The 18,842-nt window shown below is 33.9% G+C and overlaps 1 protein-coding gene across 6 annotated transcripts in view; it reads left to right on the top strand.

The window, feature by feature from the left end:
- The window catches only part of DCUN1D1 (defective in cullin neddylation 1 domain containing 1), a 42,391-nt gene that overhangs the window by 20,660 nt on the left and 2,889 nt on the right, over positions 1–18,842 (top strand). For all 6 annotated transcript variants that reach the window (XM_031957737.1, XM_031957736.1, XM_031957734.1 and 3 more), the window contains 5 exons: positions 1,844–2,060; positions 3,367–3,535; positions 5,209–5,339; positions 17,191–17,273; positions 17,526–17,622. In XM_031957737.1, the coding sequence (XP_031813597.1) occupies positions 1,886–2,060; positions 3,367–3,535; positions 5,209–5,339; positions 17,191–17,273; positions 17,526–17,622 (655 nt within the window). In that variant the 5' untranslated portion in view covers positions 1,844–1,885. The remainder of the gene's footprint in view (positions 1–1,843; positions 2,061–3,366; positions 3,536–5,208; positions 5,340–17,190; positions 17,274–17,525; positions 17,623–18,842) is intronic.

Genomic DNA, 18,842 nt, shown 5'->3' with positions numbered 1-18,842 from the left:
CAATTACATTTCAGCTGCCTGTCTTAGCAGAAGATGTTTCTGCATTCCTGAAATTACAGGTCTAGATCAAAAATATGCCCAAGACCAGGGCACTGAGACAGTTTAACTGGGCTCTGCCCTTGTCAGAATGTATTTGGAGTATTGTGTTCACTTCTGAGAGACATTTTAAGAAGGAACATTGACAGTCCTAGAGAACATGAGGCTCACTAAGTTAGTGAAAGGCCTTGAGATGATGCCCTGTGACTCAGTTGAAGGAACTGAAGTGTGTTGATTTAGAGAACAGAATAATGGCTTGGGAGGGATGGAAGCAGCTGTCTTCAAGTACTTGAAAGGGTCCTAGACATAGAGTTTGGAGTTGAAGCAGGTTTAGACTCATTCAGGGAGTCCACAACCCTGTTTTAATGTTGAAGAAATAGGCTTAGAGATCCTTGCCCATGGTCATATGATTAGGGACAGAACCTTAATTGGGATCCAAGCTTCTTGTTTAGTGTATTTTCCACTGCCCCAGAACTATTCTTATTGTTCTTTGGGAAAATTCAGCCAGTGTTTCCTATAGACTGATCTCCAGTCCCATCTTCTGTTGTGGCAGAGGGCTCATGAATAAAGGGATCTTTACCCTTGACTCCCTACCTGGCCAATCTTTTACTTTTTAATTTCTACCTTGACTTCCAATCAGCAGGCTTTGTGCCTCAGAGTCTCTCAGTCCACTAAGGTGTCTGGTTTCTCCTTGTAGTCTAAGGACACATCTAACAGTTTTTTGATAGAGCCTTTCCCCCATCACAGTGGGAAATAAGTGAAACCTACATAATTTTGCCTCTGTTCCATCCTTTAAATTGCCGTGTGGAAGGAGGATTAGATTTATTTGGTTTGATTCTATAGTACAAAACAGGGAACAGTGGGTACAAGGCAAATTTATGTGAATGTAAAAAAAAAAAAAAAATGTCACATCAGTTATCCCAAATTGAATTGGATTGCCTTGGGACCTGGGGCGGGGGGGGGGGGGGTCTCTTTAGGTAAACACATCTTTTAACTTACCTTAAGTCACAGTTTCTTCTACTGTAGATGATTGTGGAAGAATCCTCCTAGCTTCAAAATTCTTATGTTCCCTAACTCAAATCATGGCTCATTAGGATGATGGGTTAAAACCTCATTATGTAGAGTGCTTTTTGTCATTCGTCAATTCCTACACTGATTCCTGGCCACAGCTCAGGTCCAGGCATCTTAATAGATTTTGTTGTGGAAGCTGCAGGAGAGCAAGAAAATAGTAATGGACCAACTGATGAAAGGGGAAGATTTGAGAATAAAACATAAGGTGTTATTTTTATTTTGAGGGAAGCTCATGATGAAAAATGACTCACAATTTTGTTCTCTGTTCCTTCTCCTTTTGGGTCAGAAGAGATAAGAAATTGTCTGTTAGGCAATAATGCTTTGTGGGAAGAAGAGCTGTTAAGAAATTTGGATTAGGGCTAGTGATTGAAGACCAAAGAAGGTACCCAAAGTGATAAAAAAGAAAATTTGATAGGAGTTTCTTGGATACCTGAGCAAATTCTATATCTCCTCCTAGATGAGTGAAAAGTATGAGAAGATGAAAAGGAGGAACATGAAATAAATTTGGTAGATTTTTTTATGTTTTTATTTCCCATAATATAGATAAGTGATCATTTATTTCATATTAAGAAAACTTGTAATGAGTACTAATTGACTGAAAGTATTATCTCATTAAAATGTCATAGTTTTTAGTGAGAACTTATAATGAGAAATCATAGTAGGTTACAGTGGAAATATTCAGTCTTTTGTTGGTTGTTACATATATCATTTCTGCTTTCTTTTCTGATTCTAATAGAACAAGTTGAAATCATCGCAGAAGGATAAAGTTCGTCAGTTTATGATCTTCACACAATCTAGTGAAAAAACAGCTGTGAGTTGTCTGTCTCAAAATGACTGGAAGTTAGATGTTGCAACAGACAATTTTTTTCAAAATCCTGAACTTTATATACGAGAAAGTGTTAAAGGATCATTAGACAGAAAGAAGTTAGAACAGCTATACAATAGATACAAAGGTGAGTACTTTAAATCTCTTGATTTCTATTTTATATGACTAACATGTCTATAACATATATCTCAATAAATATGTTATCAACTGAAGTTATCAGAAGAAGATATTGTGGAAAGCTGTTTTCACAAGGAAATATTCTTCTTTGGTCCTCATGTTGAGCTTTGTGATGAGTGATGAAGAGAGCTGGACTGAGAGTCTGTGGACCTGGAATTATCAGATCCTATTTTATCATGACTTCTCCATTTTAGGCAAGTCTTTGGGCCTCAGTTTCCTGATCTGTAATGAGGAGAATTGGACAAGATGACATCCACAGGCCTATTTTATTTATCATCCTGTGACTGTTTTATTGAATTAACATGGAACGGGTTTTTTTTTTTTTTTTTTTTTCCTTGCCTTTTTTTACTCTTAAAAGCATTGATCTTTTCAAGATATAAGTTCTCTCTCTTTTCCTGGGAAACTTTTGAGAAAATGCTGATATCAGTTTATAGTGTATTCAAAACAGTTTTAAACTAATGTTGACCATAACTTTTGCCTGCAAGCTTGGAGATTGCTGGTTGACTTACACTTAGTTTGGATGGAAGTGTTCAATAGGGCTCTTGTATATCTTGGAATTTTACTTAAGGAAAGTCAAAGGGCTAAGTTCATTTCTTCTACCAAAAGAAATTCACTTTCCATTTCCTAGTTTTTAAGAATATTAGGAGAATCTTTTTTTTTTTTTTCCTTTGATTCAGCTGACAAATATTTTTTGAGAAGTAATATAAAAAAAATTTGAGGGATTGCTGGGCAAGTAGCTTTAAATTGAACAGATTCTTGCCATTACCATTGGATTGAATGACACAGTTTATAACTGTGTTGGTGATTTCTTCAAATTAAAAACGTTATGTTTTACTATGGTTAGGCTGTTCATAAGAGAAAAGGAATTTCATTATATTGTGTTGATCAATTAGAGAATGACTAAACAAAACATGACTTTTAATACTTCTTTCAGAGGTCACATTCCTGTTTAAAGGTGACTGATTTTCTGAATGTGTGTGAGTATGGAAGAGTGGCCCAAGTACAAGCAAAGCTCTCTCTCTGGGTGTAAGTGGGAGATGCGGGGGTTTCTACATGGTGTCAAAATATTATAAGGAAAATGTTTTATTGGGATTTTAACAGTGACTAAATTAAGAACACAATTTTAAACTGGAACTTTAAAAAGCACTATTGTTTCTTATGAAGACATTGTTTTATGGAAACAGTGATGTGTAATAAAACCATAAGAACTCAATCACTTTTCTTTTGTCATATCACTTTGTTTTTATTTCCCCAAGATCCTCAAGATGAAAATAAAATTGGTATAGATGGTATACAGCAATTTTGTGATGACCTGGCACTTGACCCAGCCAGTATTAGTGTACTAATCATTGCTTGGAAGTTCAGAGCAGCAACACAGTGTGAATTCTCAAAGCAGGAGTTCATGGATGGCATGACAGAATTAGGGTAAGTATACAGCAGGTAGGAGAAATTGAGTACATGATCTTAAGAATTAAAATTGCTCTGATTTGTGGAAACTGTTAACTTTAAAATTTTGATTATAATTCTTTTATAAAACTTTTTCTTTTCTATATAGATAGAAATAATCTTTTTAAGAGCCCATTTTTTGAAAGATTCTTATTTGTATAGTTTCGTAGTCTTCATTTCTAGTTCCACAGTTTTGGCATTGACATGGGACAACTTATATTTTTACCAAGCTGTTCATCCTTGCTTCCTCACGTGTAAAAACTATTTTAAAATGAATATTCTTTGTAATTTCCTACACATTGATGCTATATGAACTAATTTGCAATTTTCTCTTTTACTAAAGAGAAGCAATGTCAGCTTCTAGTCTTGATGACCTAATCTGTTAAAAAAAAAAGTGATTTGATTAACTAGGTTTATCACTATTATTTCTTCCAGCTTTAATTGTTTTAAAATTTTGTATAGAACATTTCAGTATTAGGAATCATGGCATTTTGGACTAATTCATTAATTTTAAGTTCAGTTTCTGGTATATACAACTTTAGTAAATTAGACTAATACAAGTCATGGATACAACTAGCTGTTTAACTTTCTCTCAGAATAGGATTTCCTGTTAAATCAGTTTGGATGGTGAATTGAGCTTTTTGCTTTCTGGCTACCACATAACATTTTCTACAGTAGTGCTATTGCTTTGCTGAGGTAGCTTTATTAGAATTCCAGATATTTGATTTTTTTCTTTTTTCCTATCTAAAACTGAAGTCATAATATAATTTAATGGGCTTCCAGATAAAACTTCAAAATAAAATGTTAGTACCTTGCAAAGTGATGTAGATGGATTTTTTTTAAAAATTGTGTACTGATATATCATTTAATATATTAAAACTTATCTTTGTTCATTTTCTTAGAGATGAATTATGAAGATAGTAAGGTTTTCTACTAAAATATTACATGCTTTGAATTTAAAAGTTAAAATGCTTTGTAAATAATAGAATCACTGTAGTGATTTTATTTCATTAATCATGCAGTCACAGAGAGATTTTTTATTTTAAAAAAGGAGGTTTGTAGCTGACTGAAACATTTAGTCAATTAAATAAAAAAGAAATTATGAAGGAAAATTTTATTTCCTTTTTTTTTTTTTTTTTTTTAGTTCAAACCTGTGATTTCATTGGTGTAGGAAGCTCCTAGTTAAGAAACTTCCTGCAAAAAAGCATATTGGCAACTGTTCTTCACTTTGTAATCTAAGAAATACTTTTGAATTTTAAGAGCATCTATTTACTGATAAAAATTGTGCCCTGAAATTATGGATACTTTGTCATATAAATTACAGATAATTTTATCCTTTTTAGTTAGCATTAAAGTGAATTTCTACTGGAAAATAATACTTTGTTAGTTCATTTCAAATTATTAAACATTCACCAACTTAACTTTTTAACTATTTTTTTTAAAAGTCAAATTTCTTTACAATTGAAAGAAAAAATTGCATATCTCAACAAGCTTTAGTGTAGTTTTCCTGAATATATTAAATCCAAGGGATGATATTTTCACTTTTGAAATTGTTTAAAACAATTATGTAAGTTTTATGAAGTAAGGATGAATGTTTGTAATAAGTAAAAGTAAAAAAAAAAAGTAACTTCTGAATTAACTTTAAAATATAGATGTGACAGCATAGAAAAGCTAAAGGCCCAGATACCCAAGATGGAACAAGAATTGAAAGAGCCAGGACGATTTAAGGATTTTTACCAGTTTACTTTCAATTTTGCAAAGAATCCAGGACAAAAAGGATTAGGTGTGTATATTTTTTGTTAATGCCTTTTGCTGCAAATTATGTCTTTTTATAATTTCTTTATATTTAGAAAGTTATATGCCTCACAACCATTAAATCTCTGTGAGAGGGCTTCACCCATCACAGAGCCACAAGCTGCGTCTGTCCAGTATTGTTGGGGATACTTGGATAAACTGAGTCACCGTGTGTATGTACTGTATGGAAATTTCTAATCTCAAAATAAAGATCATAAAGCAAAATATAAAAAGACTAAAACTGTTTATCACAGGATTTAGAAGGCACATAAAGCATTTTTGAATTCTCAAGTCATCATTATATATTTTTCTCTGTTGTCTCAAGTTCCAACTAGTAAATATTCCTGGATAAGAAAACATTTGGGTAAACCAAGCCAAACATTTAGGTAAATTTTCTCTGAATATTCTGTGGGCTTTATACCTTTGCTTTGCATAGTGAGTTTTAAAGTAAGTGTGTGTACAGGTCCTCAGTCACCTGTGGGTTTTTTCCTTTGCATGTGTTCTAAGGGGACTTAGATGTGGGGGAGGGAGCACTGGACTGGGAGATGGAGGGCCTGGGCTCTGGACTCCTGTCTTGCTATTACAGCCTGCTTGACTTATATCATCCACTTCTGACCTCAGTTTCCTCATATGTAAAATGAGGGGTTGGCTGGTCTAGCTCAGCTCTCAGTCTTTGATCTTCAAATCTTATCCTGAAGGAGCTTCAGACCAGGAAACCATAATGAGTTTTCCAAGTATATAAATTGTCTGGATTGTATTAAAGTGCTACATTGTATAGGATAGACTTAAAAAGGGACATTTGCGTAGACTGGAAGTGTTGTGAAAATGTGGATGGAGGGCTAAGACCTAAGTTGAGTCCAGAAGCATGGGGATAGCTAAGGGACAGCTGGAAGGGGATCTAGGGGTGCTGAGGGAGAACAGAGGCCTGGGAGAGGAGGAAAGAGTGTGTTGCAGAGAGGACAGATCACATAGTTTAGAGTTTAGATAAGAAGTCAAGATGTGTCGGAGTCTTTTGAAAAAGTGACATCCTCATATTTAAGAATCGTTAATGTGGCAGACATCTGTTTGACTTGAAATGGTGTATTCTCATTGGTTATGATAATAGATATACCCATTTAGGTTCCACCCTGTGTTCTAGGTGAGCAAATTTCAGTGATAATGAAGAAAAATTTGGGGAAAGTGGCTTGAACCCAACCAAATATTTCTATACAAAACTCTCTGGATTGAAGGTGACATGATTTTAAAAATTCTCAGGATGAATTTTCAAGACCTTGGAAAGGGAAGGATTCCAAATACGTAGAAAACATGATCAAACCATTACTAAAATAGAGGCAATCAAGAAAATGACAGTGCCTACCAATCCAAAGGCCTACTTTTTCTCCATTATAAAAAATATTTTTGAATATTGTGTGTATACAATCAGAATACCCTTGATTGTTTTTTAAAAAATGGAAGAAGTCTATATTTGTCTTCTGCAGGTCACATCTTCATAGTTTCTCAGTTGACTAGGAGATGCAGGATCTAAGAATAGGCTTTTCTGGTTATCTTTTTACTCTTTCATGTCTTTAACATGTAAACATCTGGCTTTCCTCTGCATCTTTCAGTCTTTCATATGAGTCATTGAGTAAACATTAAGTTCCTCCTTCTGCCAGAAACTGTACTAAGTACTAGATAGGTATATCAAGATAGGCAAAGACAGCCCTTGTTAGGGATCTGGGATACTCTCAATACAGATTAGATTTTCTCATAAATATTTTATAATTAATATGCCTATGGATTGTGGAGTATTGATACTTTTAAATTACTTTTGAGGGGACCTTTTGTTTTCCATTTTTTGAGAAATTCTCCTGGAGATAAAATGATCCTTAGGTGTTTTCCTGTTACATTGCTTCTACCCATGGGGGTTTCTTCAGTGGGTACTTATTCTGTGCAGTTTCTTAATTCAGCTTCATTTCCTTTAATTCCTATTAGGGCCCAAGTCTGATGGTTCACACTCTCTCTGATGATGAAAATAGATTGTTTTGGAACCAGGTATAAACATCTGTTTGCTTTCCCTGTTTCATTTACAAATGGTACCTGTATAATGTGGCACAGGTAGCTCTCATGCCAAGCTTTTTATGGGCTACATTTACTTCTGCTTTGTGAAGTTTTATAAGGAGAGGTTCCTTAGAATCTCTTATTACCTTCAGTAGGGTTCAGAGTAAGGTTTTCTGCTCTAGACAAGAGTCTTTCTACAATTAGAAAATCCCAGAGTGAGCTTCTCTTCTGCTCTGTGGTGGTTTCTTCAGGTCTCTTGTCTTTTCACTCTCCTTCAGTTACTTCTGCTCGTGTCTTGGGATCTGCAGGATTTAAGGCTTTCTCACTAACCTCCCCTTCAGAATAGTAGATGTCTGGATCTGATTTACCATTATCTAACCTTCCAAGGCTGTGGTCTTCAAATGGAAATGGCTTTTCAATACGCCCAGCTTGTTATCTGCTCAATCATGAATGCTTGATGGAGAGGATCACACTTGCTCCCCTCAGTTTTGCTTCAGCAGGCCAGTTTTGTCCTTGGTGTGAAGAATAAAATCCAAAAAAGCAATAAGTTCATATCCTCAAAGTCTAGCACAGTTCCTCTCCGCCTTTTTCTCTTAAAAAAAAAAAAAAAAAAGTTTCTGGAGGTCTTTTTTTTTTTTTTTATATCTCTTATCATATCCAGGCATTATACTCCTCCTCCTGGGAGCCCGCTGGTGTAACAAAAATAAATGAGTCACCAAAAGTTATGAACATAATTGTTGTGACTGAAGCACTTCATATCAGAGCACATGCTCACCACCAAGAAGAAGGAGGTGTTATTTCATATACATTGCTGGGATTGGTCAGTTCAGTTATTTGCTATTTGTTTTGTGTCTTTTCCATTTGTATGATTGTAGTCATTGTGGATCAATTCATGTGAGGCACTAGTTGCTAGAAGGATCAAGACAGACTTTTAAGAGGTGGCATCTGAGCTGAATTTTAAAGGAAATCTTGGCTTTTTGGAGGCTGAGTTGAGAAAAGACTACATTCTAGGAGTGAGGGCTGGGGGGAGGGAGACAGCTAGAGATAGAATGGTATTTATGAATAAAGCAAGAAGCCCAGAGTATGTGAAAAGTCTAGAAAGATAAATTGGGGCCAGGTTATAAAGGGCTTTAAATGCTAAACAGAGGATGTTGTATTTGGCTCTGGATTTTTAAAGAACCCTTGAGGCTTTTTGGATCCCAGACTAGCATGGTCAGATTTGTGCTTTAGGAAGATAATATTTTTAAAAGTTTCATTGACACTTTAAATTTTTTATTATATATAGCACCTCCTTCCTCTGTTGTTGAATTTCTCTTTTAAAAAATAGTATTTTATTTTTCAAATACATGCAAATATAATTTTCAACATTCACTTTTGCAAAACCTTGTTTTAGGAAGAAAATTTTGGCAACTTTGTGAAGGATGGGTTATGGAAGGATAAGAAACTTCAGGGAAGGAAAGCCATTGGGCTGCTTTCCTGATAGATCAGTCAAGAGATGATGAGGGCCTGAACTAAGATCATAGGTATGTGAGTGAAGAAAAGGGGGAGATATAAAAAAATGTTTGGAAGTAGAAATCAGAATATTAGAAAATTGGATATATGAGGTCAAAGGAGGCTCAGATGGCACTGAGATTATGAACTTAGTTGACTGGAAGGAGTAGGATGCCTTCAGCAAAAATAGGGAAGTTCAGAAGAAAATAATGTGTTGAATAGAACACATTTGAGATGCCTATGAGACATCCAGTTTGAAATGTTCAGTATACATTTAATTATAGTTTAAGGAGAGAGCATAGTGCTATGTTTATAGATGTGGGAGTCTCCTGCATAGAGATAAGTAATCCCTGAGAAGAGAGTATAGGAAGGTAAAGGAGCCCAGGATAGATCCCGCGGGGAGTAGCGACTCTTAGGCAGTAGAAGGGTGATGAACTATCAAAGGCAGCTAAGAGGAATGGTTAATAGGTAGAAAGAGAATCAAGATAGATCAATGTTACAAGAACCAAAAGAAGAAAGAGGATCAAAGAAGAGAAGACACTCATCAATTTTTAAAAAATTGCATGCAAAGATGGTTTTTTATCATTCACCCTTGCAAAATCTTTTGTTCCAAGTTTTTCTCCCTTCCTTCCCCTCACCTTCTCTTCTAGACAGCAAGTAATCCAATATGTTAAACATGTGCAATTTTTGTAAACACATTTCCATATTTGTCATGCTGCATGAAAAAGATCAGATCAAAAGAGGGGGGAAAAAACCATGAGAAAGAAAAAAAAAAAGCAAACAAATAAAAAAGTGAAAATGCCATACTTTTATCCTCATTAAGTCTCCATAGTTCTCTCTCTGGATGTAAATAGCTCTTTTTATAACAAGTCTATTAGAATTGCCTTGAATCACCTCATTGTTGAAAAGAGACAAGTCTATCACATAATCTTGTTGTTGCTGGATATAATATTCTCCTAGTTCTACTCATTCCACTTAGCATCAGTTCATATAAATCTCTCTAGGCTTTTCTGAATTCAGCCTGCTCATCATTTTTTACAGAACAGTAATATCCCATAACATTCATATTCCATAATTCAGCCATTCTCCAACTGATGGGCAATCACTCAATTTTCAGTTCCTTACCACTACAAAAAGGGCTGCCACAAACATTTTTGCACATACGGGTCCTTTTCTCTTTTTTATGATCTCTTTGGGATACAGACCAGTAATGGTACTTTTGAGTCAAAGGTTATGCACATTTTAATAGCCCTTTGGGTATAATTCCAAAATGCTCTTCAGAAGGATTTGATCATTTCACAACTCCACCAGCAATATATCAGTTCCAGTTTTCTCACATCTCCTCCAACATTCATTATTATCTTTTCCAGTCACCTTAGTCAATTTTTATAGGTGTGAGGTAGTACCTCAGAATTGTCTTAATTTGCATTTCCCCAATCAACAATGTTTTAGAGTATTTTTGTGTATGACTAGAAATGGTTTTAATTTCTTCATCTGAAAATTGTTCATATCCTTTGATCATTTATCAGTTGGAGAAATGACTTATATTCTTATAAATTTGAGTCAATTCTCTATATATTTTAGAAATGAGAGCTTTATTAGAAGCATAATATAAAAATTTCCCTCCACTTTTCTATTTCCCTTCAAATCTTGGCTTCATTGGTTTTGTTTGTACAAAAACTTTTAAATTTAATATAATCAAAATTATCCATTTTGCATTTCATAGTGTTCTCTAGGAATTCTTTATCCATAAATTCCTCCTTTCTCCACAGTTCTGAGAGGTAGATTACCCCTTGTTCTTCTAATTTGCTTATAGTATCCCCCTTTATGTTCTTTATGTCATTAACCCATTTAAACCTTATCTTGGTATAGGGTGCTAGATGTTGGTTATTCCCTAGTTTCTGCTATTGTATTTTCCAGTTTTCCCAGTAATTTTTGTCCAATAATAAGTTCTTATCCCAGAATCTGGAGTCCTTGGGTTTGTCAAAATTACTATAGTCATTGACTATTGTGTCTTGTGAACCTAACACATTCCACCGATCTCCTACTCTTATTTCTTAGCCAGTACTAAATGGTTTTGATGACTGCTGCTTTGTAAATACAGTTTTAGGTCTGGTACAGCTAAGGCCCACCTACCTTTGCTTTTTTTCCTCCCCATTAATTCCCTTAAAATTTTTAGTGTTTTTTGTTCTTCCAGATGAATTTTGTGCATTTTTTATCTAATTCTAAAAGTTAGAAGTAATTTCTTGGCAGTTTGATTGGCACTATTTTAAATAAGTAGATTAATTTTGGTAGAATTTTAATTTTTATTTTGCTAGCTTGACCTATCCATGAACATTTGATATTCTTCCAGTTGCTTAGATCTCATTTTATTTGTATGAAAAGTGTTTTGTAATTTTGTACATAGAGTTCCTGGCTTTGTCTTAGCAGGTGGAAACCCAAATACTTTAAATTATCTATAGTTATTTTAAATGAAATTTCTCTTTCTGTCTCCTGCTGCTGGACTGTGTTGGTAACATATAGACATGGTGATGTTTTCTGTGAGTTTACTTTATATCTTGCAATTTTATTAAAGTTGTTGTTTCTAGTAGTTTTTTAGTTGATGCTCTAAAATTCTCTGTGTATACTACCATATCTGTAAAGAGTGATAATTTTGTTTTCTCATTATCTGCTCTAATTCTTTCAATTTAATTTTTTTCTCTTATGACCAGAGCTAATATTTCTACAATATCTATTGATATAAATCATTTGATTTCAATTATTTATATAGTCAATTATGCTAATAGATGATCAGTTTTAAAGCTGTAGACGATTGAGGGAAATCCATCAGATAGGACAATAAGTCATTAGTATTTTTAAAGAGAGCAGTTTTGGGGGAATGATGAGATGGTTTGAGAAGAGAGGAAGTGGAGGTACCTGGTCCAGATAGCTATTTCCAGTTTGAATGTGAAAGTGGGGAGAGAGATTAGGTGACAAGTTAAGAATACAGTAAGTTCAAATCAGAATTTTTTAAGTTGCAGAGAGAGGTGGTAAGTGTGTTTGTAGGTAGCAAGGAATGGACCAATAATAGGAAAGGAGAGATTGAAGAAAAGAGAAGGTGGGAAGATGGCTGAGGGGGCTGCCTGCCACAGAAGGCAAGAGCAAATGGATTCAAGAGTATATAAATAGAGAGATTGACTTTGTCAGTAGTTCTTTCTTCAGAAATGTCTAGAGAGGACAAATGGGTATTCCTATGCAGGCATCTTAATGAAGAGTAGGGGGGAAAAATGGAGCTTTGTCAAGTAGCCTCAGTTTTTTCAGCAAAGTAGAAAGTAAAGACTGTTGAAGAGTTTAGGATGATAGGGAGCCATATGGTAGTGATTTGGGGTGAAAAATGCATAAATTTGAAAAACAAAATTATGGTCATTAAATCATCTTTTCCATTATTTATTTGGGAATATATTCCTGTAGGGAAAAAAATTTCAATGTTTGAATAAATCTGGGGTGCCTAGGTTTAGTTCTTTTCCTGTCTTCTTTGTATCCTTGTTTTCACTGGTTTGTTTCACTGGTTTTCTGATAAATTGAAATAAGGTTGAGACCTTTGAAGTTATGTTCATAAATAACAACTTTAAATATTAGGACAGCCTTTTAATCATCCAGAATGGATGACAATGTAAATGAAATATTTTCCTAAGGGGGAATGTCAATCTTAATTTCCATTTCTGTGTTTTTTTCTGATATAAAGAGCAAAAAAGTTTTTAATCAGTTTTTTCTCCCTCTTGTGTTTATTTGTGATATTGCATAATATGTATGCTGCAGTTGGTGAAACAAATTCCTTTACTTTTTTAAATTGAACTTGACAGAAATTAGGAATTTAATTGGGATTTTGAAGAATGAAACATTAGGAAGGATTTGTTGTTCTCAGAATTCTTTAGAAATGTGGTACATTTTATTATTGACACTTATAAACCTTGACCTTACAAAGAATAAATACTTTCTAGGCAAAGACAAATTATATTTTTTCTGTCTCCTGTTTTATACTGAATTTTATATCAGGGATTATAAAAATTAAAAGACACTGTTTTATAAAGAAACAGCAGTCCTCTTGACATTGTTGTAAATGTATGCAATTCAACAAATTTAACAGGAGAAAGCTAGAATTTTGGAGATTAAAAGGGACAAGAGGACCAAATTGTGTAGTTTTCAGCTGTATGATATTCCTATTCTCTTTTCTCATGATAATCATGAATAATTGAAAGTTATGCTTGTGTTTATTTCTGTAATTGGTAATGCCGTTTTTAATGGCATATACATTCTTCATCTATTTCCTTCTGCCATTCATTTCATCATTTTCTGTCTTCTGTATTCATAGAATATAATAAGCTACTTAGTCCCACCTTTAATTCAAATCAGGTGTCCTTCTCTACAGTGACCCTGCCAGGTCATCTGGCTTCTAACTGAACACAATCCATTGTTAGTACCTTTATATTGAAGCAGAATTAGTTTTTATGTGATATGGTTTTCAGACTCTTAATCATTCTTCTTTCCTTCATGGTTACACCAATTTTTCATCAGCGATTTTCTCCAAATGTTGTACCTAGAATTGACCCTAATACTCAAGATATGAGCAAAGTACAGTGTGATTATTATCTCCCTTAATCTAGACATTGTACTTGTATTCATGTAGCCTTGTTTCCATGTACCTATAAACTTTTTTTTTTTTAACATCTAACTGGATTTTTGTTATTGCAGTCAAATACAGCCTCTTGTCCTTTTTCACTTGAATTGTCATCAAGCTATATCTCTGTGTCCTGTATACATAAATTAGTTGTTATTTTTTTAACTTGAGTTTAGAAATTTACATTTTCCCTTGGTTAAATTTCATTTTGTTTATTTGGAGTTTGAATCTCTCAGATTATTTATTTATTTATTTATTTATTTTTATTATAGCTTTTTATTTACAAGTTATATGCAGGAGTAATTTTACAGCATTGACAACTGCCAAACCTTTAGTTCCAATTTTTCCCCTCCTTCCCTTCACCCCCTCCCCTAGATGGCAGGTTGATCAATACATGTTAATTATGTTAAAGTATAAATTAAATACAATATAAGTATACATGTCCAAACAGGTATTTTGCTGTACAAAAAGAATCGGACTTTGAAATAGTGTACAATTAGTCTGTGAAGGAAACAAAAAATGCAGGTGGACAAAAATAGAGGGATTGAGACTTCTAGGTAATGGTTCATAGTCATCTCCTAGAGTTCTTTCACTGGGTGTAGCTGGTTCAATTCATTTGTGCTCTATTCAGATTATTTTTAATATTGATTTTTTTTTTATCTAGTCCCTGCCTGTATGGCATACACATTCTAGTGGGGAAATAACAGTAATATAAAAAATACAGAATAAATTCTTAAGGGAACAACAGATTATATCATAGGAGACCAACAAACCTTAGACCATCTAATCATCTCATATTGGGACTTAAATCTTTTCCATGACATCTCTATAAATGATATTTTTGTCTTGTGTAAAGATGCATTGTGAACTTACTACATCTTCCCATTTATATTCTCTCTTTGAATCACTCTAATTAATAGTCAGTTTCTCTTATATCAAGGCTAAATCTGCTTCTGCACTTGTACTCATTTTTCCTTTGATTCTCTGAAACTGAGCAAAGAAAGGTCATATCTTTTTTCATCTATCAGCCTTTCAAAAACTTGAAGATAATTATCATGCATTCTCATTTCTTTTCTGACTTAGTTTATACATTTCTAGTTCTTTCACTTACCTTCATGGAATGATCTTGAGTATCTTCATCCCAATTATCTTTTGGATACTCAGTCACAATATCAATGTCTTTTACTCTATATCTGATAAGATACAGTCTGACCAAGGCAGGATACAGTAAGCAGGCCCCTTCCTATTTTAATATAGCCCAATATTTCATTAATATTTTTGACTCTTCTGCTATATTGTTGACTCGGATTGAACTTAAATCATTTAAAATCAATACATCAAATTTTTCCAGTCTTAGTGCTGTCTAGCTATTCCTCTTCACATTTGTACTTTTAATAGTGATTTTTAAAAACATTTCTCTGTATGAAATGTTATATTATTTAATCCAACCCAGCATTCTGTTCTGTCAGAATCTTTGTGAATGAAGCTGTACTGGGTATTGGTGATTACTTCACTCTCACGAAATTTGCTTATGTGTTTTGGAATTTTGTTAGGAATTAAACTTATTGGCCAATATTCTATAGATTCTACTCACTTCCATTTTATGCAAATAAATTTTTACTTTTCTCCAATCTTGTCATTTCTCATGTTTTCTGCAATCCTTCAAGGATCCTCAATAATGGCCTAGCATTAACATTTCAGCAATTTTTATGTCATAGGAGTTTTGACTTGAACTTAGAGGCAATTAGAAACTCTTACTATCTTTATCTTGAGTTTCATCTTTTTAATAGTCATTTTTTTCCTTTTCATTCTAAAGAATGTACTTTTGCAGAGAAAGCAAAGTAAAATATATTGAGATTTACCTTTTTCTTTTTCATCTGTTAACCTATTCACTTTCAATAGCAGTTCTATTCTCTCTTTAATCTTCTCCTTTCCTTCATTTTGCTTTCAAAACAAAAAAAATTTCCATACCACCTTTTCTTTTCTTTTCTTTTCTTTTTGCTGAGGCAGTTGGGGTTAAGTGACTTGCCCAGGATCACCCAGCAAGGAAAGGAAGTATTGTGTCTAAGACCAAATTTGAACTTGGGACTTCCTGACTTCAAGGCTGGTGTTCTATCCACATAAAATCTTTTCTTAATAAGAAAGAAAAAGTGCTAGGAAAAATAAAAGCACATTGGCCATATTTGACAATTTTTTGGGTGCATTCAACATTTCCTATTGAACCAATTTATGGCTTAATCAACCATATATCAATATGCCTTTCCTTATCTATAGGTGCTATCCTGGTGATATTTCCCATAGGTAGTTAAAGATGCGGTTCTGGAGCCCAAAATAAAATGTGTGATTGGGGTACCTAGATTTTGATGTCATTTGAGTTTCATAGACTTCCTAGTTGAATCTAGATAATACCTCAAGTCCTTTGAAGTACTATAGACTTTTATCTTATGAATGAATAAGAGTCAAATGGCTCTGGGAAAAAAGAAGAATCTGTTGGGTTAGTAATCCTGTCAAAAACCAAATTAACAATAGTTTGGTGTCATTTATTCCTGGTTATACTTTTAAAAGTTTATAATAATCTTATTTTTAAACTTTCCAGTCTAATTTTGGAAAATAAAATAAAAAAAATAAACCCGTTCTTATTCTCACTATGATTAGCTTCATGTCCTATTGGATAGAAAATTGGCCTCAGAGACAAGAAAATGTAGGTTGAAATTTTGCTTCTGATACATTTATATGTGAACCTGGGCAGGTCACTTATATTTGACATTCAGTGCCCCAGTCCTCCCTCTGAGGCGGTATATCTCAAAGAAGGCTATGAATGACCTGCATGGATGGAGGGAGTTCTTCACTGGGAGCTCCTGACACAAAGGAAATCACAGGTTCAGTCCAGAATCCTCCTACATTCTTCTGGTTTGCTGCATGTTCTCTCTAATTTCTAAGATTGCTAAGGTCAACTTTGTAGTCACATTAGCTTTATTTCCTCAGCCTGAAAATCCGAGTTTGTTAAAGTGGTGACATTCTTTTCAAACTTCCTTTTTGTTACATTCCAGTTCCATTTTGATTCTTCTGCCTTTTCCAAGTTAAAGACTTTTTAAACAGTAAAGATGATGGAAACAAAATAGGTTTAGATTATAAGACCACAGGTTTATACTAGAAGAGCCTCCAGAGGAACTTCAGCCAACCTCATTTTATTCATGAGGGATGCTCAGGCCAGAGACGATTTAATGTAACTTTGCCAGATTTGCAGGGCAGGGAACAGCAGGCCGACTGATTCCAGTGCTCATTCCTATTCTGTTTTTTCATTGTCATCTCTGGGCCTACATTTCTGTTGTTGTTCTTGTTATAGGAGTTTAACCATCTGTGACACTGTTCTTGGAAGTGTCTTGCCTTGGGACAAAGATGAAAAATCAGAATCAGAGTACGATACAATCTGAGTCATTGGGCAATTGAAGTTTTAAGTGAAGGCTTCTGTTTCCATATCAGTCATTTCATTTTATTTCAGTTAAGAAGTATTTTCTTTTGAGAAGATCTTGAATATATGGTTAGACATCTAGACATTTAAAAACAAATCTAGACTCTTATAAGTAAGTCTCGGAGATATTATAATGCTGCAGAGACACATATTTTAAGTGTGTAATATATTTTAATGTTACAGATCTAGAAATGGCCATCGCCTACTGGAATTTAGTACTTAATGGGAGATTTAAATTCCTAGACTTGTGGAACAAATTTTTGTTGGTAAGTTTATGTTTTTTCATTAATAATATATAGGATAGGATATATCATTGAATTATTTGTTTTAAAAGAGCCCTTAACTTTTTAAAAACATTCTGAACCCACTTTGAAATATTGTCATTCTATTTGGTGGAATAAAAATTGATATGAGAAGGTTGATTGTTGCAATTGTCATCTAGCATTTTGTCTGTTTAACATTTTTTATATTTATTTCCTTCAACTCAGTGACTTTTGAATATCCTTTTTTTTCAATAGGAACATCATAAACGATCAATACCTAAAGATACCTGGAATCTTCTTTTAGACTTCAGTACAATGATAGCAGATGACATGTCTAATTATGATGAAGAAGGTAACATACATTATTACCTGTCTGCTCTATTCATGTCTCATCTTTTTGTTCTATTTCTTTCTTCATTCTAAATAAGGCTTTTCTTAGCAGTTGGATGGCTTGCTGAGCTTTTGTTCATTTCTATATGTTAGTGTAGAAGAGCCTTCCTCTGGTCGTCTTTGTCCTTTTCCTCCTGTCACTCTCCATCTTCCAAGATGCTAGTTCAGTTCAGGGACTTACTTGTCTCTTTAATATACTCTTGTTATTATTGAGTCTAGGAATATGAAAACCAAAATGTATTCCAGCTGCCTACTATATGTAGAATACTATGGGAACCCATCTAACTAACTGCCTCTGTGCCATCTGTGAAAGTGACCTTTGGACTTTGAGTCATGATTTTTACAGTGATAACAGCTTTATATACACTTTGTCAACGATCCAAAAGTTCATATTTATTCTATAAAATTATATTTATTTCTGATCATATTCAACTTTTTGTCTTAAATTCAACTTGTCAATTGACATTCTTCAGTATTATAGCCAATCCCAGAGAGAATTCAGTATGGGCTTTATAATAAGTCAGATGGTCTTTTTTTCTTCTTGTCATGAAAGGCTTAATCTATAAAATTAGATTAATTTCTGATCATGTTCCATCTTTTTGTCTTAAATTCATCTTGTCAATTGACATTCTTCTCAGTTTGTGGGTGGTTTTGTTTGAAAATTTTAACAAGGTGAATTTGATTCCACTAGGGGAAGCTGCACGAAAATATTTAAATAAATGCAAAGTATGTACAAAATAGATGCACAGTAATTTCTGAGAAAGTACCCTTACTACTACTATAAATGACAAAAAGTTAAAGCTGTTATTTACATAGCTTTAAATGCTTTAATTGTGTTATTTCACTTGAGCCTCCCAGCAGCTTTGTGGAGGAAATCCTCTAAGCAGTCAGTTAGCATTTATTAAATACCTCCGTTGTGCCAGAGAACCATTTTACAAATGGAGAAATTAATTGGTCACACCACACTGCCAGCAAGTGTCAAGGATGAATTCGGTCAGATAGACTTGATCAGCTGTGGAGAGTCGGTTCTGTTTGTCCGGAACAACACTCCGTTTGGGTATAAAGCATTGAGAATAAAGGAAATCCTGGTAGGCAGCTGGGAGAGCTGACTGTAGTCATGATTAACTCTGTGCTATCTTAGAAAATTAGAAAGGGTGGCTTTGATCTCCTTATTTACCTGCT

Source organism: Sarcophilus harrisii, chromosome 3 (genome assembly GCF_902635505.1).
Source record: "Sarcophilus harrisii chromosome 3, mSarHar1.11, whole genome shotgun sequence".
In the NCBI taxonomy this organism is placed as follows: Eukaryota; Metazoa; Chordata; class Mammalia; order Dasyuromorphia; family Dasyuridae; genus Sarcophilus; species Sarcophilus harrisii.
This window is presented reverse-complemented; position numbering and strand designations above follow the sequence as displayed.